The sequence below is a fragment of the Lottia gigantea genome (assembly GCF_000327385.1).
Source record: "Lottia gigantea unplaced genomic scaffold LOTGIsca_3, whole genome shotgun sequence".
NCBI classification, from domain to species: domain Eukaryota; kingdom Metazoa; phylum Mollusca; class Gastropoda; family Lottiidae; genus Lottia; species Lottia gigantea.
In genome coordinates, this window is record NW_008708986.1 from 4,347,617 (window position 1) to 4,369,059 (window position 21,443).

General features: G+C 32.5%; 1 protein-coding gene across 1 annotated transcript in view; it reads right to left on the reverse strand.

Annotated features, from left to right (window-relative positions):
* The window catches only part of LOTGIDRAFT_182347 (hypothetical protein), a gene marked incomplete at its 5' end in the record, with an annotated part of 53,648 nt that overhangs the window by 11,537 nt on the left and 20,668 nt on the right, over positions 1-21,443 (reverse strand). The window contains 39 exons of the mRNA XM_009057308.1: positions 263-431; positions 897-1,024; positions 1,339-1,476; positions 1,834-2,049; positions 2,888-3,055; positions 3,448-3,624; positions 4,288-4,510; positions 4,757-4,983; positions 5,623-5,787; positions 6,131-6,284; positions 7,054-7,184; positions 7,463-7,585; positions 7,774-7,966; positions 8,271-8,434; positions 8,853-8,959; positions 9,101-9,314; positions 9,639-9,761; positions 10,177-10,311; positions 10,509-10,651; positions 10,925-11,156; positions 11,320-11,460; positions 11,856-12,097; positions 12,381-12,627; positions 12,888-13,049; positions 13,258-13,392; positions 13,599-13,706; positions 14,006-14,092; positions 14,305-14,492; positions 14,706-14,884; positions 15,939-16,111; positions 16,409-16,633; positions 17,157-17,318; positions 17,563-17,770; positions 18,172-18,335; positions 18,626-18,779; positions 19,162-19,361; positions 19,702-19,942; positions 20,406-20,644; positions 20,919-20,981. Coding sequence (XP_009055556.1) covers positions 263-431; positions 897-1,024; positions 1,339-1,476; positions 1,834-2,049; positions 2,888-3,055; positions 3,448-3,624; positions 4,288-4,510; positions 4,757-4,983; positions 5,623-5,787; positions 6,131-6,284; positions 7,054-7,184; positions 7,463-7,585; positions 7,774-7,966; positions 8,271-8,434; positions 8,853-8,959; positions 9,101-9,314; positions 9,639-9,761; positions 10,177-10,311; positions 10,509-10,651; positions 10,925-11,156; positions 11,320-11,460; positions 11,856-12,097; positions 12,381-12,627; positions 12,888-13,049; positions 13,258-13,392; positions 13,599-13,706; positions 14,006-14,092; positions 14,305-14,492; positions 14,706-14,884; positions 15,939-16,111; positions 16,409-16,633; positions 17,157-17,318; positions 17,563-17,770; positions 18,172-18,335; positions 18,626-18,779; positions 19,162-19,361; positions 19,702-19,942; positions 20,406-20,644; positions 20,919-20,981 — 6,648 coding nt within the window. The remainder of the gene's footprint in view (positions 1-262; positions 432-896; positions 1,025-1,338; positions 1,477-1,833; positions 2,050-2,887; positions 3,056-3,447; positions 3,625-4,287; positions 4,511-4,756; positions 4,984-5,622; positions 5,788-6,130; positions 6,285-7,053; positions 7,185-7,462; positions 7,586-7,773; positions 7,967-8,270; positions 8,435-8,852; positions 8,960-9,100; positions 9,315-9,638; positions 9,762-10,176; positions 10,312-10,508; positions 10,652-10,924; positions 11,157-11,319; positions 11,461-11,855; positions 12,098-12,380; positions 12,628-12,887; positions 13,050-13,257; positions 13,393-13,598; positions 13,707-14,005; positions 14,093-14,304; positions 14,493-14,705; positions 14,885-15,938; positions 16,112-16,408; positions 16,634-17,156; positions 17,319-17,562; positions 17,771-18,171; positions 18,336-18,625; positions 18,780-19,161; positions 19,362-19,701; positions 19,943-20,405; positions 20,645-20,918; positions 20,982-21,443) is intronic.

The following is a 21,443-nucleotide window of genomic DNA, read 5'->3' on the forward strand; positions in this document are numbered from 1 at the left end:
AATTACAACATTCAACATATATATTACTTTACTATTACTATTGATTAGAATTCCTCCATGCTTTAGATGTTTCAGATATAAATCCTGTTCAGGATGCTATTTTGGAAATATTCACTCAATTTCACTAAAGCGATCAAAATTTTCAGCACTCACTCCGAATATTATTAAAATCTGATCAAAATAGTAGTACTATTGTGTTGTCAAGCAAAAGTGAATGAATTGAGACCAGCTTATTCTATATTGGTGTATATTTAATACTTACTGTAGCATTATCAACCAACATGGTAGTTGTATTCAGATTTTTAGTAAATGGTATTTTTCTGGCAGACATTTCATTTTGCCAATTTTTTTGTAATTTAAGTCTGTATTCTTGATTAAATGGTCCAGAATAAGATAAAAATCCAGTACAAAGTAAGACATCACCAACCAATCTAAAATATCAAGATATTTATATCAAATGCATTATGTTATGGGGGCACGTTTGCCATCCATTCGAGACTTAGTCTCGGAAAGAGGAATTTTTTAGCTAAGCTAATCAGTAACAGTATTCACATCACACAGTTAAAATTTGAGCTTTCAAATCTATGTATGAGAATTATCTGCGATTGAAAGTTAAAATGACGACTCGTCTTTTCTTGATACATCATTTATAGAAAAGACATAAAGCTTATATATATATTGAAGTATATTTGAAGGGATTATGCGATTTTTTGAAGATTATATACATATATTCAAGACTAAAATAAACAAACCCTCGATAATAGCCTTTAACAAAACATAGACATACTGTTTCTGTCTATGAACTTTAAAACTAATGTTGTCTTCAATATTAGTTATTCACGTAACTTGTAGCATGGACACGGAAATATAGTAGTAACTTTTTATCAAATACTAACCTCTCTATTTGTGACTTGAATTCTTTACTTTGAGCTGTCCATCTTACTTTCTCTCCAGAAAGTCCTCCAATCAAAGCTGAAGCAGCAATCATTCTTCTTCGACATGACTCAGCATCATCCATTAATTCCTACAGATATCAAAAACAAAACCTAAGTTAACCATGGAGGCAGTTGAAATTGTTCATACCAATTTGTATAGGTTCAGTGTTGTGGACTATTTAGGTTTAGTTGTATCAGGGACACTTACAGACATTTGTATTTCTTTCCCTTCTTTAGCAATTATGTTTTATTTCAAATATCAGAATTTTGAAACATAAAACAAGAAATGGTGCATATAACATCAATAATTGTGCCAATTCGAATAACAAAAAAAAAGAGACTAAATTAAGTTCAATGACTACATTTTCAAGCAGAAAAGATGAAACATTGTCTCCTAGCATACCTGTTTTTCTTTCATAGCTGCATCAAACTTAGCTTGTACAACATCCAGCTCTCTCTGTTTCTCATCTAGTTGTTCTTGAGCAGCATTCAATTCTCTAGTAGCTACTCCTAATCTAGCTTCCTGGGCAACTAAATTAGCCTAAAACAGAAACAAATAAATTCCATAGTGATGCAAAATATAAGACACTGCGAGTTAATTTCATTTGCATTTCTCCAACACACTCTCAGCTTAATACTTCTAAACATAACTAAGATCCAACACTATTGGTATCAGTATTTCACTTATTGCATTGAAGAACTGTATTTTTTTTGAATGTTCAGAAACCAAACAGCAACAATGAATTTCAAAATTTCAAAACGATAGTAAACAATTCTGATTTCCTGCAAATCAGTCCAAAAAGGTGCCTGGTGAATTTTTGTAAGCTTATGTTGATAAACAATAACAACAACATACATTATTTTATGTGGATGTACCATAAAAACAGTGGATCTTTACCTTCAGTGGCAGTACTTCTTTGTTAATGCCAAAAAACACTGACATGGCAACAGTCCATGACAACAGACCAGCAACATTACCACAGGCTTTTTTAGCTGTTTCCATGTTATAATCATCCATATCTAGGTAGGGTTTTAATAATTCAACAGTTTCCTCATTAATGGTATCTTTAGAAAATGTTTGAAGATTATGTAGAAAACTGGAATTACTCATTAACTGAAAACCAAAAATATACTTCAGTCTATTACTTGGATACTGTGTCATAATGTAATAACAATCATGATCTGTAATAATATTGTGGTCTTAATATATCAAGTCTGTATTAAAAGACTCTGTATTGAGACACCTGAATAAAGAAGGTGCTGGTAGTCAGAATTTCTGAATCACAGTTTTGTCTGAATAAAAGCCATCCTGGGAAACATAGTCCCCAACAGACAATGCATGTTATCATTTGGAGATGTGAAACCATTAAATTCTTTTGGGTATTATCATGTCTGGAGCAGTTATTTACATAATAAACTCAGTTCTCAATGCACACCAATGATGCCTATTATTCAACAGGAAATGACATTATATTAATCAGCTTGGATAGGGACTACATGTCAGGGAAATTCCAGTGACACCTTAAGGTAAAAAATAGAGGACTCATGAGATTAAATGGGTGTTAAGTTTTAATTTTTGTGGTAAATCTATTGAAAAATAATGAAAGATCTTTAATTTTTGACTGTCAGTGATGCAGGTACGAGGGGCTGACATGGAAAAAGCGTCTAGTCGTTCGGATGGGACAATAAACCGAGGCCCCGTGTGCTACAGGCTGTGCACGTTAAAGATCCCTCGACAGTTGGAAATCGAAAAAGAGCAGGCTAATGCTGCTGTCCTGCCAAAATTTCCCTCATTGCACCCTGCATGGCGTTGCCCGTCTTCATTAGCCCACATGGTGCAGAAAAGTAGGACGTAAAACTCCAATCATTTCATTTAATTTTTAATTTTTGAAATCTGATACCAAAATATGACATTCCATGTGAATTTCCATATAATTTGTGACCCTGCTTACCTTCAATGATTCACTCCATGATGGTTTTGGGCAAGCTCTTTCAGGGTCTTGCTGCATGGGTTCTAATTTCTTTTGGAAGAGTATTAATACTGAATCCATAATTCTCATAATCAAATGTGGTGGTTTCCCTAATTTCTTTACTGTAGAAATATCACCAGGTTTAATAGTCTACAAAAAATAAATGGTTTGCAGCAGTCAGCAACACTTCCTTTACTTTCTTTCATTTATTTTATATTCAAGATTTTAAAAAATTCAAACATGATTGCTCACAGCTTCAGTCTCAATGTCATATCTGAATATTCATTAAAGGTTTTTCACATTGTAATATCTTGGTTTGACAATATTGTGGTCTTATGATATCAAGTCTGCATTAAGAGTTATCTCTCTTGAGAGAGTGGATGACCGCCTGAATAAAGTCATAAAATTAAATATATGCAGCTCTGTATTAAGGATATGTAAGAACTAGATAGGAGAGAACTCTAACAAGTTAAACTGGCTTCACGACAAGAGTAAATCTTGTGCTATGGCCAGTGATTGGTACAGTATGAGCCATCAAGTACCTGTAGAGCCATTTCAGCTTCTTTGAGAGCAGGTTTAGCAGCCTCTAGTTTACCCTCAGCAACTGCTTTCACATCTGCAATTTCATTGACTACTTTCTGGGCTCTATCCTTCACTTTCTGTACAGAAGCTTTAACTTTCTCAGCAGCCTGTGCACTAACTGTTACCTCAGCTAATACCTGAAATATTGATTTTTGAAGCATAATCATAATATAGCACACCTATTACATATTCATTATTAAAAACTTACTGAACTAAAGACAGAACTCCCAGGGATAATTCAATAAAATGAGAATTTTACACTCAAATCAACAGCACTGAGATAACACCATATCGTGGGTGACCGCTTGCAAACCTCGTATATGCCATATTTGATCATTTTGACTTTTTGGTACCGTTCGAATGCTCGTAAAAGCGCAGATCTTGTGATCAAATCCTCCTATTCTTAGCTTGATTTTAAATAACTCAAAAAGCGCTAATTAAATAACAAGTATATAAACAGTCAGATTTAAAACTGAATGTTCCTTTTCTGCGTATGAAGATGAAAAACCTTGTATACTGTATTATTATACGAGTTTTTGGTTCAATAGGCCTGTGATCTCGAATTGTTATACAAGGTTTATATTTTCCAAGAATGAAAACCACATATAGCGGTTAAAAAAATAATAAAAAAGATTTTAACAAAATACGAGTACAAATAGTTTTTTGCGTTTTTCTCGAAAAGTAATTCCGCGTCAGATATCGTTATACGAGGTTTCAAGCAGTCACCCACGATATGATATTTTGTTTTTGAGTTAGCGAATACCATCTTAAATAAGCTCATAAATAAAATATAAGCTTACCTTATCAGCTTTTTTATTGGCAACTTCTAAATCAACTTCTTTAACAGCTAGTTCTTTAGAGAGTTGATCTACCGATATAGTAGCTTCTATCAATTTATCTAACCCTGTATTCATACGACCAGCTAGATCACCAATAACATCTATCTTCTGTTTATAAACTGTTTTATAACCATCCAAAAATGACAGGTAAGATTTTGGTGTTACATGGGTTTGACGACGGAATCTGAAAATGAATGAGTTACAGTATGGCAGTATGGCAGTTTGACATTAAAAAAGGAATGCATACATAATTTTGGCAGATATTTTGCGGCAGACCAATAAATCAAATTATGATTGAACTCATTTTAGGGTTTTAAAAGTTCCATATTGTAAGTTTTGGTCATTTTTGTGGTTTTCCAACTTTATTGCACAATAATGACAATGTTTATTGTACGTTTTCTTGAGAAAGAGGGTCCAGCCCAGGACGTACCTTTGGAAATAGTCCACACAAACCAATGCTACATTATCATGTACTACACCCATAGTGTTGACAATCTGTTTTTTAATATCTGGTGTACATTCCATCTTAAAACTATTGAGGAAATGACCTGATACAGCCATAAGAGCATCACGGGGCCATTTACTAAACCAATCCATAGTACAACCTGAGATTAAACCTGGAAACTTTAATGCTCTTGTTCTGAATTTTTCTCCGACCTAAAATTCAATTATAGATCAAGATGATCAGCAAGAGTTCTCTATCCTGTGCTCTTAAGAGGATTGTCAACATATTATAGGAATTTTTAGTAAAAGTACTATTACAACTTGGCATAAAAATATTTTAACATATGAACCAAAAAATAATTTACGTTTTGTAAGCTCCTATCATCCTAACTATAATTAAGCAATTTCTTGGTATTCTGGTATTTTTTGCAATCCTGGGACCTTGACCTTCAGAACCTGAAAATCTCAGGCTGAGATGATTTTAGTGTTCCAGTCATATAATTGGTCAATCACTAAAATTGATTTTGAATTAAGTTATGTTATCCAATCGGATTACTGAATATTTCTCCAAATTTAGAATTTATTTAATTTTAGTTTTGGAGAATAACAAAATGCTAAGCTTGCAATAACTATATAAGGAATGATTATTACATATACAAAGGTTTTTTAATCCAGTAAAACTGGTGAATGTTCATCCTATGCTTAAACATTTATAACATTCAAATGTTGTAGTCCAGTCCTGATTTCACTGTATCCCTTGTTTCCATACTTATACCTGTATTATGAATAAACCATTCAAAAACAGGTCCCTTAAAAGATAATAATCAAGATTTGAGTGTAAGTGGAACTTACAGGAGAGAAACAGAGTACAGTATGAAGATTATTTCTAGCTCTAGATATAAAATAATCATATAAAGTTTCCTGTGTTGGAGGTCGACGAGGATATTCAGCTTTCATTACTGGTATCAATTCTTGAGTTATTTCATCTAATTCATCTCTCGCAAATAAATTAGACACCTAAAATAATTTACAAAGACATCTAATTAAACCTGAAACAATGATTGCCCAAAGCACCACAGTTTCAGTCAATTGATAATCAGTGAAGTCACTTTCTACAAAAGGGTAAGACTCATGAAAAGTATTTGGTCATATTTGCCTTGCCTGGCCTCTTCTGTGTCTGCCTCTTGTCCTTAACAATGGAAGCATGTTGGGAATTCTTCAACCAACATCTAAACCATTACAACAATAAGATACCATGAGTTAGCAGTCAGCTGTTACAGCCAAATCCCATGGCAAGAAAATAATTTGAAGCCATGATTATCAAGCTACTACAAAATACACAATGAATCTACTGACTTACCTCACCAGAACTCAGTACATTGTTTAGATATTCCAGAAATCCTTCATCTTTAATTTCATTATCAGTAAACAGGAAGGTGATACCTTGACCATTTCCACCAGCAACACGATATAGATATTTTAAATCATCCATTAAATTACTCACATTGTATGTTCTACAAATTGAAAACTACATTTTTAGAGAAACAAGTGAGAACTGTTTTAATAAAACATTATAGAAGCAGTATTATCTAGTAGTCATTCAGATATATTCAACTATATATTTAAAAATGTAATTTGAATTGTTTACAAAAGTGATAGCAACTGAACTAATGGTATTGAGAAGTATATATTACATCTTGAAGTGTTATTGGATCATTATATAGATAAGAGTTTTACAGGGAAATAAGCGTTATTGGAGACAGATAGGTGTTACTGGAGAATGAGTGTTATAGAGAAAAAAGTCAGATAAATGCTAAATATTGAGGATTTAGTGTCAATGAAAACAAAGAGTTTTTGAAATCAAATATTATTTGGAAATGAATGCTATTGAGAAATGAAAGCTACTATAAAAGGGTGCTAATGAAGGAGTGTGTTATTCAAGAGAGTGGTCAAAAAGGTGATTTAAATGTTCAATAGCAAAGAAAAGCTAAAAAGAAGATGCTAGAGCAGTAGATAAAGACACAAAAGCAATCTAAGATAAGTCTAGCAAGGCAGTATAACTGACAATATATGCAAACCTTTAATGGTGTTTAAATATCTGAAATACAAACACATTTTTGAGGAGTTTTATTCAAATAAATCATTGATGGTATTTATACTGTCAAATTCAACACATACATGACAAATTCTTCATGGGTCTAGTATTCCACCTACATCTACCTATAGCTTAGGTAAGTGTATATGTAGATAATATTAGAAAGTTTAGAGTGAATAGTAACATACCTAGTGAGGGTAATCTGAAATATTTTGTAACCAGCTATAAAGGTAGCTAGTCTAGTTAGTGACTGTTTACCAGAACCACCAACACCAACTAATAATGCTGCTCCTCTAGGTGTTCTTATAATACGTGATATCTAAAACATATAATATATAATAATAGTCTGAATTTGGTTAATTTGGCATGCTAGACAGAGAGTAAAGGAGTAAATAAGGCAAATTCCTCACTTTTGAAACAATGAACAAATCCATGAAGGGTCATTTTGTTTCAATCATGTATTTTAAATCCACCCAGATTGGTGGATTGTGCTACCACCTTGTTGCATGTTCAAGCCTTGTTTGATTTCAGCTCCCAAAACTGGCAATGATCATAGGCTGACCATCTGATGATAGTGGTAGATTAAAAGTTACACACCTTAACAAGATGAACCATGGCATCTTTAAAGAATACAAGATCCATTTGACCACCTCGTACCATTTCATTATATTGTACCATATACTGTAGTAACTTCTCATTAAGAAACTCATAACTTGGTATCTACAATTATAAAATTAATCAATTTTTTAGGTTTCACCTTGAGTTTCTGTGCTCAATATCTACAAATATCATTTCCTTTTTTGATGATTGTGTAAGAAAAATATTTAAAGACAACCATTATCCCTTTGAGATGTAATACTTTGGTAAAAACTCTTCACTGATTTATAATTCAACACTCTGGTCCTTACCATTTCATAGATTTTAGGTGCATCGAAATTAGCATCATCTGCTTCTTCACCAGTTGGCTCAGGTGCATCTCGTAAGAAATCTACAAAGTATGGTTCATCAGCTAATATACTGACAACATCATCATTAGACTGGGCTCTTAACACTGATTTCATAGCATCTTCAAACCATTTCTTATCTTCATAATTAGTGAACCTTCAATGATCAAATGTCAAGTTCAGCACAAATTATCAAAAATCAAATGGTTGTTTCAATTGTATTCATATTTTTTCTTGAAAGCACAGAAACAATTTATCTAAGAGTATCAAATTCTGCTAGTACTATGCTTGCATGCTAGTTAAAACCAAGTTCATCAAACTAACAAAATAAAATTACAGATATCTTATCGGTTGATAAACTATATTCAAAATCAATTTTCACAAACTGAACCTTGTGTTATTAGTCATTGAAGGTTTTTAGATTTTCCATCACCATTTTTGTTGCAGGTCCGGATGCTTACCTATCAGCAATAGATCTAGTACATTCATGTTTCCATAAAGCCAGGGCATAGGCAGCATCTGTACATTCCTCACCACCAACGGTAAGCATTCCCTGCCAAATCCTAGATAAATCTCTCAAGTTGAAAATATAATGAAACTTGGCTGGGGTTGGTAACATTTTAATCTGAAATATGAATTTCAAATGTTAAAGTTCAAATCAAAGATGTAAAGATTTTGTTAAAAAAAAAAATTTTTCATTAAAAAGTATTTGATGGAAGTCAAAAGTCAACCATGATGACTTTTTGACTTTTATTATATCGAAGATTTGTATTACCATACAGTCCATAGCACAGGACTTACAATGACTTTAAGAGGATAATTCTAGGACCCAAGAAGAGTTCATCTTAAATAATACTTATATAAAATAAGACATCACTTTTATCATTTGCACCACAGGTATTGTGTCAGTTTAACTTTATGGCAAAGATCCTATGGAATCCATGCAATCAAGTTCTTTGCAGGTCCAAAGCTATTTTCAGACATTCAAACGACCTGTGGGAACCTTCTGGTCGGAACAGATAATAAAATATTAATCAGGTCACCTTTATCTGTTGCCAAAGTATTCTTGTAGTTGGAACTAACATCTGAATAGTTTCACAAACATCAGGATGAAATCTTGATGGACAGAAATATCCTTCACCAATAACACCTGAAAATACCAACAACCAAATGTCGAAAGAGATAAGAATGCATAACCCTTAATTGTCTCATCCAACCAATCAAATGATGTCGTTATGCTCTGATTGTCCTAAGCATAAGATTAAAGCATGTAATTAAAAAAAGATCTTACCAAAAATCTTATCAATAGAGCTATTGGATGGTAGTGTACAATTAAAGATACAGAATTGACGTTTAAGACGTTCTGGTATATCATTTCGACCACCTCCAGGATGTATCATGGCAGCTATAAACTGAACATCAACAATGGACAAGAAATCACCAGGTTTATCTACATTATACATTCCATGCATCTCCATCATTTGTCTGGTAATCTCATTGGTTACCTACAAACAAAATTCATTTAAAACATCTGCAAAATCTTTCCATAGCAGATGGATGAGATCAGCAGCTGAATGCACAATTAACAAGAACTCTCTAATCTTTTCCAAAAACCAAAAGTGATGTCTGCATTTCAAAGTTGGATCATTGAAATTGATTGACTTTGTAACCGTTTAATGACCGTGCTGGCAATTAACATATATGCATTCACACTAGAATTATTTGAAAAATTGGTGATACAGTGAATATCATTCATGTACTTTAAGGTTCAATACAATTTCTTACAAAAGTTTGGTTAGGATTTGTGAAATATAATATGTGAAGTTTACCTGATCACCCCATTCATTAATAATAGGCATATTAACATCATCAATAAATACAGTCATTCTCCTACCACCTGGTGGTCCATAGGTACTACCCATTCTCTTCTCTACAAAACTTTCTATAGTTCTCTGTGATATTTACAATAGTTTTCATTAAATGATGAGCAATGGATCCACTGCAGTTACAGTTACATTGGCTATGGTATAAATTGTGAATACAGAGCACAATCCATATTAGATTATCAATATTTACCAGGGTCAGTGAAAAATTCTAAAACTTTCGAGTAAATCTTTATAATTTGGATCCTGTTTGATAAGAAATTCTTAGGGTAAAAATTCACGCAAATAAGCATATACAGCAATTAAACTATTGAAGCATTCATGGCACCTGAATCAACGCCTTTAAAATTGGCAAATTAGTCGCAGCATTTTTGTTAAAATTTGAAACCAAGCTTTTTTGTCTATGTCATCATATCAGCATGGTGAAGTTGAAAGTTATTTCTGAATGAACCTTGGAGGATCTGATAGAAAATAGAGGAAGTACCTGGAACATGAGTGGTGTAGATGCTGAAGAAAAGTTAAATGATTTTCCTAGTTGTACATCAGGATCATAAGAAGCCATATAACCTTTAATCATAACAGTTTTAGCTGTACCTTGTTCTCCAATTAATAATACAGCCTAAAATATAATCAAAACATAAAACAGTTGTTCTGGTTTTTTTGGGGTTTTTTTTCTCCTTCTTCAACTTGAAATGTTGCCCAAATACATTTTGGTGTATCTAAAAAAGCATGCATAAGTACCGTACTTAATGTTAATACCCTCAATAATTCAAATTTTATTAACTATACCAATTCTACAAGAAATATAAACAGTACCTTATTTTGTTTAGCTATAGTATGTAGTAAGAAGTTAGATCTGACATTATCTACATTAGGTACCAATATAGAAGCAAATTCTGGTACACTATCAGATGGATAGAGATATTCTTCTACACGATTATTCCAGTGATCCCATTCACCTGAAAATTATTCCAAAATTCATCACACATCAGAGTGGATAGAGTTTTTACCAACTGGTTTATTTCAAAGAATTCTAGAAAATATAAATAACATGGACACTTATAGAATGTTCATCATTCAGATCTCCAGTTCAACTTAATGATCTTGTCAAATTTCCTGGAATATTACAAACCAAACATTGGACCCCAAATCAAATGGTGCAATTATACTCTATGAGTTTCCCTGATATAAATACATGGACTAGAATACCTCAATGACAAAACAATTCTTACCATTATCATTAACTACAAATTCAAAGATAGTTTCATCTCCACTCATTGCTGGATAATCTAGTTTACTATTATGTTTTAACATGTAATCTTGTAACTTAGCTCTATCTTCTAATTCTAATAATGCCCCTAAACTCCACATTATAGCAAATATAAACAATCTTTCTAGATGTTTGGCTGGTAGACAACCTTTATCATCTTTTTTAGGTATCAATCCTTCTAATAAATCACATGTCTACAAAATACAATAGTTTACAATATAATAAGTGACACATGAGGAGGCATGCAAAATCTGTTCAAAATTGATCTGATGCAGCTCTACAACTTGATTTGAATTTGAAAATCCTTTCGGAAATTTCCCTAAATTATATAGTTATATAAGTTATATTTCATCCTACCTGTTTAATCAAATTACATTCTAATACCACCATTTTGACTGATGTATTCTGGGTAACGAAAGTGTAAAACTCATCATAGCATTTCTCATAGAAAACATTTAATATTTCAGCTTCTTGTGTATTACGAGATTTTAACCAACCCTGTAATAAAATACAATTATAATGCTTTAAATATATAAAGCAAGTTTGATTTAAAAGGAAAAATGTTCTACAATGATATCAACAAAAAGTTTATGTTCTGCTATTTACAATCTTACTGATGGGTTTTCTTAATATTTTGTAGTGATTTTCACTATTATGGGCAACTGTTTATAGTCCTACCCTAACGTAACTTTTCCATTAGTACACAATTACAACCATTACTCCCTAAAAAAGTATGCCTCATCCGTGTTGGCTACTATGACTAGCAACACTCACACTGTTATAAGAGACTGAAAAATCTGAAGACATCATTTCAACATGTCAGGATTGAACCACAGGAAGTTAGTCAAAAAGTACATCTATTGAAGTAGTTAAGAGATTTATAAAGCTCTTACCTGTAAAATAGGTCTCCAATCCAGAGCAGAACTAGACATAAAGACCATACCATTTCTAGATACTGTAGCTGGAGAAGCGTTGTCAATATTGTGCACCTCAAATACAATCTTACAGTTTGGAGCCATGGGAATACGATCACCATTAGCTAGAGTTAATGTTTTATTATCATCTAGTACAGAATTTAAATTCTCAATCCAAATAGCATCTACTGGACCGTCCAAAATAAGCCAGATATGGTCTCCTGCAAATAGAATAAAACAGACATATAAAATAGAAGAGTTCTTATTTACATCTTGCAGTATTTATGTTACTAGATATAAATGTTGATCAGTGGTTCCTGATCATTCAGCAACTCTTAAGCTCTTGAGCTTTTGATTAAAGCTGACTCAAGACCATCATCAAAATGCCATTTTATTTGGGGGGCTTCCTAAGATATCTGCCAAAGGAGGTTAAGACTTTAATGTATCCAATGTGAAATGTTGTTAGATTGAGAGATGTACAAAGTGAGTCTAAGGAATCCAAACCTTTTTTAGATTTCAAAGTACGTCTCCAAAGAGTAGAGAAAATACCATCAGTCCAATCATTAGTAGCTACATCTAAACGACCAAACATCTGAGGTGCTGTGATAGATTTAGGGTTCATCCTCATTTCACGATGTGGTGTACCACAGTCAGTCATAGCTCTCATTAATACCTGTATACAACATGTTTTACCAGCTCCACTAGGACCTAATGTCATCATACCATGACGTACACGCTGGGTTTCAAACAACTAGAATAGAACATCATGGCATACAAATAGAACTCTATTTCCTATTTTATCAGGGACATGAAATTACATTTACATCATTCTATTTTCAGTCAGATGTTCTTGTGGACATCTCTATCACAAAAGCTGCTAATTATATCTAAGAACCTTTTCAATAGTGAGTTGTAAAACACTGTATAATGATGACATGCACCAGTTCAACTAAATTAATATATGGAGTAAAAATTTGAAGGGTGGAATAAAAGAAATAAATTATGACTCACCTGAACTACTTTCAGATTCCAAGATGGATGATTAACTAAACCTAGATTATTGACCTGATTATCTACAGCTACCTGTAGGTCAGCATAGGAAGCACTATCTAATGTTATACCAGGAAATAAATCAGCAATTAAACTTAAAAATAGAGGTTCATCTTCATCTACCTACAATTACAACAGGTCAAATTTATTTAGTTTCCAAAATTACTTCTGATAATATCATTTTTAATTGAATATCTCACTGGTTTGAAATTTGATCACTACAAATACTAGGTATCTTATCAAATATTTTCTTGTGACAAGAGATTGTAAAGAGGTTTTGTGTCTTTTGTGTGTATCAGAGCCATTTAAGGCTTCTATTCTATTAACTTACCAATTTAGATAAGTTCATATCTCTCAAGACTCTCATAACAATAGTACTTTCGGTATCGTTAGGTCTAGCTCTCTTGTTGGCACCAAGTGTACGTAATACTGATAAAATATTTCTCAAACCAAAATCATAGTGAACCTAAAATATATATTCAGAAATCAAATTTCCATGGAAAGTATCTAATGCTTTAAAATGAATTATTTTGTCAGTGAAAAAAAGAAATTGTCAAGAAATATGATCTTGTGATGACCATGGGATATCCTTGAAGTGTTGTAGTTCAATTCCTAATTCAATCGTTTTTGGTTCCAATGAAAAGTAGCCAAAGTCACAGTGCTAATACCAACCTGTTTTGAAAGCTGTTCTTCACAAAGTTTATACAAGGTGAAAAATTTCTGAGCTAATATTATATTTTCTATAAAACCACAGGCAGCTAGTTTGACTCTCATAATAATCTGTAAATATATATAATACAATATCATATCATTATTATGGCATTATTACACACACCTTCCATTAAACCATTTATCAATAATAGTTCAGATCGTACTTGGTTTCTTTATGCTACCATGGCTTTGTGGAGATGAATTTCAACCAATCAAAACAATCCTTTTCATACAAGGGGGGGTTTTCCGCAATCAAATGATATTTACAGTACAAAACAAAATGTATTAAGAAGCATGTTGATAATCTGAAAATCATGAAACAACATGCATATTTATCACCTTCAATCTAAAAGGAAGAAATATTTTACCTGTCTATCTGGAACCATCATACTGACAGTACGGAACTGAACTTTTAAATTTTCAGGCAATTCCTGACGACCAGCATAACCAGGATTCTACAAAGTAAAAACATACATACTGTCATTATGTCTCATATATATAACTTAGTTGGCAGGAAGTTAGATTGTTGTTTGCAAGGTGCAAGTGTTTTAGTACACCTACCACCACTCCCACCCCAAACAAATTCTAAATATCTAATCCACTTTCAACATTAACAAGTGCACTGCACAAAGAAAGTGTTTGAAGTTAAAAAAATAAAAAAACATACCATAGTCAAGAAAATACCAAATTCAGGATTCATATCAACTAAATCACCATCACTGAATAAGAAATCTTTCTTACGCTCTTTTTTAGCAGTAAGTACAATATAAATCTGTTGGGCTGCTACAGATAATACTGGTAGTTCAATACGATTAAATTCATCAAAACATCCCCATGATCCTGACTGGGCTAATCCTGGAAAAAAACAGACAGAAATCAATCTCAGCCATGGTGACCATAGATAATTCTACAGACACAGTTGACAAAAATAGGTGAGTAGGTTTACAAAAAAACTGTAGACTGATCAGTTTCCACAGCTTAGAGAAAGAGTTACTTAACTGCTTAACCCTAAAATTGCTATAAGTAAATCATGCTGGAACTTATCTTTAAGTTGATAACAACACCTACCTTTATAAATACGTCCTAAACCTCTAAAATCCATCTGATCAGAACAATTAAATACCACAACATATTTTCCTAGAGCTTTACCCATATCTTTAGTGGTTTCTGTTTTACCAGTACCGGCTGGTCCTGCTGGAGCACCTCCCATAGACATACCTAAAGCTTGTGCTAGGGTTATATAACATCTGAAAGAATACACTACAGATTAGATAATGTCCATCCTGCTAAATACAACCTGAATATTGGTGACAACTGCCAGTTCAGTTCAGAATCAATATCATTTTCCTTGTTTGGATGATTTTAAGATGAAAGATATAAATTTGGCAATTCAATACAGTCAAGTAACCTAATTTCATGCTAACAATATCAGCTAGTAGAATGAATCCAGTAGTTTCAAGCAAGGTAAAGTGTATTAATGTATGCTTTGACATAAACAAAATGGCGGATTTCACTTATTACCAAACGTCACAATTTTTTATCTGCCACATTTCCTTATAATCCCTAGCTGTAATCGGAATTCCAAGTGTCGTCTGCTAGAATGTAGTAAAACGAATGAAGTCACTTGATCAACTAGCGGATTCCGTGTCAGCAGAAAAATTCTATGGAACACAATGTGGGCCATATTCTTATGTTGTTTCCATGACTTTTAGCAATAGATCACGCAATGTTTCTTATTTTGTCAGTCATTATTTTTTTTTTTTAAATCGTGGTTCTTTGAAGGAATTGTCACTAGTCATGAATTGATATTAAAGATAAATACTAAGAGAAGTTAAGTATACCACCCGGTTGCTACATACAACGTGTTTTTTTGACTTATTTATAGATCAAACATTGTACACGAACATAGGTGACGCATTTTGCCGCCGTTGTCCAGTTGGTTACTCATGAAATATGGGTTAAAGTGAGAGATTCATAAAGAAAATCGAATCAAACCAATTTTAATTATTTTGAAGAATATCTGAGGAAACATCTAAGACATAAAAAAAAAAATTCTGTGTTTTTAACTTTGACGAAATTCGGTGTTGAATCCTTATATCCATGGAAGTAGGTTACACTACTGTATAATTCTGTTACAAAGGCCACATTTTCAGTTCACTTACAAGGACAAGAAGTGGATTGAGGTTTGTGACCATTATAAGCTTATAGTTTGTTTCTCTTTATATATTTGACCAACAATTTGTATATCTGGCATCAAACAGCCAACAGCCCAATTCTTGAAAAATAAAACCAAATATTTACCTATCAGTTAGAGGTGTAATGACCAAACGATCAGTACAGCCCAGAAATTCATTTTGATAGATAAAATCTACATCTGTAATCTGTACTATACATTGATCTGTATCTTCTTTAAAATAAAATCTAGCTTGTTTTAACCACTCAAAATCACTTGGTGTTTTAATATGCATTTTGACCTATAATAATATAATTCATTAGATTGATTTGAATGAGGGGTTGAGATCTCTAAATTTACAGGTTTCCTAGCTTTTTTATTTTTATCAGGGGTCAGTCATGATATGACATCAGTGTTGATCGAACATCAGAATGAAAATTGAAATGGTGCAAATCACTGTTTTCAGTTTCCCCAATACACATAAAAAGTTTAGAGAACAGTTTTACAATCCATATTTAATTGATACTTTATGATTAAGGTGATCATAAAGAATATTATTCAGATCTGAAGTGGAAGCCTATTAAGTTTAAACACATACCATGTCATCAAAGATATCTCGTTGATGAACATGAATTGTTACCAGAGTTTCATACTTGACTCTCTCAAACTTAGTTAAATCTCTTGTCGTCTGGTCAATCAACTTATTCAACAGATCTAGAAACTTCTGATTGGTTGTTGGCATGATCTTCTTATCAGATCTGGCCAATCGTAAAGCATCTTCAGCATCTCGTGTCCATAACATCTGAATACCTAATAATCCAACCTAGAAAATAATAAGGTGTCATCAACTGTTGATTGTTTACTTCTGCTGGAAGCTTCCAACTTCATGCCTTTAATTTGTCTTTTAATTTTTGCTGCCACCTCAGTTGTGATGAAGGACGAGCAACCATAGGGACGTATTTAATTATCAAAGAAGGAATTAAAACAATATAACAGGGTAGCTTATTGCCAAGAAAGATAACTCAAAGAAAGCATGAGGGAGGTATTGAGAACAGGTAAGCCAGTTTGTTCAGTTTCTTCTGTTTAGTTTACTAAATACTGACACCACAATAGTTGTAAACAATAACCCTGTACCAGTGCCTTTTGTTAAATGGTAACCTGTTACCTGTTATTAATCACCAAAGACGTTTCATATATATGTAGGCTTCTGTTAAAGGTTATCTATGGAGTCTTCGGTTTATCAAATGTAACCAGATAATATATTACTTTGGGTTAACAAAAAAATACAACAATAATTAATTAATGAATTAGTAAGATTATTGGTAATAAATATCAAATATACTGACCTGTGCTACATAATTATTACAGAAATTGAGCAGCTCAAAATCAGAACTATCAATATATCTAAAGGCATCTCGTATTACACCATGTAATGATCTCATAGCTTCTACCATTAATTCACCTAACCATATCTCAACATTACCCTTCGCAATTACTGCTTTCTCCAACTGAAATAAGTCCAAATAATTAGGAAATAAATATACCATTCACTTTCAACCACATTCAATTTCAAAGTGAATCAGGCCAAATTTGAATACTGTTACTGCTTCATGCAGGAAAGAAGATTTAAGATTACAACTGGGATTCCACAATACATACCAACTTCTCTATTAATATATTCATCCATACACAGAATGAAAAGCAGTCTCACACTTAAATATGTGTGAATTAAAAAATGACATGCTCACTTACAGGAATTTTCTCTCCTTCTCTGGAAACGACTGCAATAATTCTATCATAATCTTTTTCATGGAACTGGACTTCACTTATATTTTCAAAGACACCAGTAAGATGTGCCTGTATAGTATGAGAATCACTGGCTTGACCCAAAATTTCTAACAGCGAAGGATCAGAAATAAAGAAAAATCTAGGGAACACCAATCTCTTCTTTTCTAAATATCTGAAAGAAAAGAAAAATAAAATAATTATCAATATCTGTGCGGCAGTATAATTCAAAAGTGAAAGATGAAACTTTCCAGACCAGCTGATGCATGTTGGCATTCCATTTGACGAGTCCAAATAACGTTCGAATCTGACAGACTAACAGTAACAGTTAACAACATGCTAGTTGCAGATTCCAGTCACTCAATTCCAAAAAAAGATCCTAAAACGTAAGCAACTGCGGTGACATCTGCAATATTTTAGTAGTTGGCTGTTTGAGTCCAGCAGATTCAGCACTTCTACCAGATACAGCAGATCACTAACTGCAAATTCAGTTGATCTCAGACTATGTCAGACAAATTCTCAACCTGAACCCCCTTTTATCTTATCTACAAGATATAAGAAAGAATTGAAACCTACCCAGTAAGAGATTTCTGACATAGTTCTAACTGTTCTAATAAATGTGGTAAAAGTTGTCCTAATGTTTCATCTCCAACACAACATTGTACAACATTAGTTACTTCATGAGCTCTTAACATAATCTTACCCCACGATTTATCTATATTCTGAAATCTTTTAGCTTCCTACAATTAGATTAGAATTTCAAAACTTGAAATCAAATTTTATCAAACAATTTAAAAAACGAAAAAAGAAAACTAAAGCAGGCTAGTCTAGGGCAATACATACACCCCCAAAAAATGATACAAAACAATTAAATCTAAATTTTGATCATATTGCACAAAATCCATAGGCTGGCAACAGTGACACATGTTAAAGTTGAAAAAGTCGCATATAAGCAGCCAGCAAGTCAGAATAAATTCTTTAAATATTTTTCTTCTGATGGAAAAACATTGAGTAAAGAAAAGCCTAGTACCTGAGGAAGTTGTTTAGCAATGTCACCACCAACAAATACAGCTTCTAAATATACCCATAGATTCTGGGTTGTTAACCAATTTTCTAAAATATCTGTAGTGTTTGATAATTTAGCTACCCATTCTTGTATTTTCTTTTTAAACGGCGCATTATATCTAAATTAAGAACAAATATTTTTCAAATATTCTGGTGCAACAGTATATTGGATAGTCTTTGAATGGTTTGTAAAGAGGTATTCTTCTTGGGAAAAGTTCATCATCTGTTTGACCAATCGTACCTTTGTCTAAGAAACCATCAAAGTTTAAGCCTTCAAATCCATGTGTCTTCAGAATTATCGATGTTTTAAAGTTAAAATAACAACTTGTCTTTTCTTCAGACTCCATCACACATGTAGAAAAGACATATGTAGCAACAGAAAGTGAAATTAAAATTTGAGGTATATTTGAAGGAATTATGAGATTTTTGTGCAGTTCTTTTGTACGTCTGATGCTATTTACAGTCAAGACCCAAATCAAGCCCAAAAACATGGCTTCAAACCTGTTACTTAGTAAGGAACTAAGAATCATCAAACTGTCTTCTAATAGAGATATAATCTCAGTTGTCTCCCCTCCTTTTAATAATAATTCACCTCGAGCCTTGAAATTGGCAAAACTTAATATACGACCATTCCAATCAGCAACACACTGGGATAGTTTTGCTTCTATATCTTTTTCTTTTACAGCAGAAATACAAATATCCTGAAGGAAAGAGAGAAATATTACCTTTTACTTTAAAACAGGTTTTTTTTAACATTCCAAATCATCCAAGCTACTCATTGCCATTTCAAACCAAATTTGATGTAATTCGAGTATTTAGAACTATTTTTGAAAAAATATGTTATCCTACTATTTGATTCTATATCGGAACTTTCATGAAATGTTGTGCAGTTTTGTGGGTATTACTTACTATTCAAAGTTCAAGTATCTCTACACAAATTTTGTTCTGGGGGCAATCTGATTGGATAACAAAACTTTAAAATCCATTTTAGTGATTGATCAATCAGATGACTGGAAAGAAAGATTAATAGAGATACGTTACCTCAATGTCTTCTTTATATTTGAGTAATGGTGCCTTCATGATATCTTTTAGAGTGAAATTCTCTGATTCCAAATCAAAAGTATGTCCAGTCATTTTAGCAATTCGATCCCAATGTCTTTCTTTCATAGCTTTATTAGACATTAACTCTAATAGAGGACAAGTTTCACTAAAATCATCAATCTTCTTCTTTAAATCATTATAAGCTTGCCATTCTTTTAGAGCTTTGGGTAACTTTCGACATCTACAAAATATGAATAGATGGCATATGAAGATCTCCAAATTTGTAATGCTAAAGTTAATGCTTTATGCTAATATACTTAATCTATGTTGTATTTGTTAACGCTCTGAAAATTGGAAGTGGAGAACTAATCTATATTAGTATTTATAACCATTTAAATTAAACTCGAAGTTGTCTGTCCTCATTTAGAAACTCAGATTTATTTAGAACAACCTAAGGTCTCTGAGATCTGGCAGACAAACATGAAAGCCAATCTGAATTATTAAAAAAAATAATTATATCACAAACGAGGTAAGTATATATAAACCATGAAATGGATGCATCCATACTGATTTACCAAAGTGCGAACCAGTTATATTCCAAGTGGTAAAATTTACTACCTCCCAGTGGTATCGAATACAGCATTATAGTCACATAAGAAGTGTTGTGATGTGATGTTCCCATAAAGAATGAAGATAAAGCTCACCTGTTTTGTAAATCCAATAATTCTGTATTGATTTTCTCAATGTCCACCTCAGTCCACAAGATTTCAAAATATCCAGAAATAACTGTCATGACACTGTTATATAAACCATACAGTTTCTGTAGTAATCCTAATTCTTTCTTAATTTTCACTAGATTGGGATATTCTGTTACCACTAAACCAAATAACTGTTCACCAGCAGAATAGATGGTATACTTGTTCCATAGCTCATCAAATTGACTCTAAATAGTACAGAACACAGATATTAAATAAGCTTAACAGGTCATTGGAAATCCATTAATTATACACAACTCAGGGTTAATTTGTAAATATCTTAGAATCAACAAAATTTATCTTTTTTTTTTGTCAGTCAATGTACTAATTTTTAACACAAACCAGCTGAAAACACATTTCACCAACCATCTCTCTAGATGATGGAAACATTGTCAACAACATGAACATAAATCTTATTATATCAACAAAACTAATGGTATGGAAATAAAATGACTAGCTTACCTGAAATATCTGCAGTCGATCATTAGCCTCTTGTGGTGAAATACCTGGACACATTGGTCCTTCCTGTAACAAAATTATACCGTTTATTTACAGGTGAGGACAGTATGTTAGAAATGTTGAAAGCATTTCAGTACAATTTTAACCCACTTGAGCGTATGATTATTCTAATCACCAATAATACGAACATTGATAGTGAGTTGTATTAAAAACTACACAGGGTAATCACCAGTAATCAGTTGATTAAATACAACTCAGTAACCTTAATCTATCAATAATAAGAATATCGATAGTGAGTTGTATTAAAAACTACTCAGGGTAATCACCAGTAATCAGTTGATTAAATACAACTCAGTAATCTTAATCTACCCCTGGTAAGAATATTGATAGTGAGTTGTATTAAAAACTACTCAGGGTAATCACCAGTAATCAATTGATATAATACAACTCAGTAATCTTAATCTATCAATAATAAGAATATCAATAGTGAGTTGTATTAAAAACTACTCAATGTAATCACCAGTAATC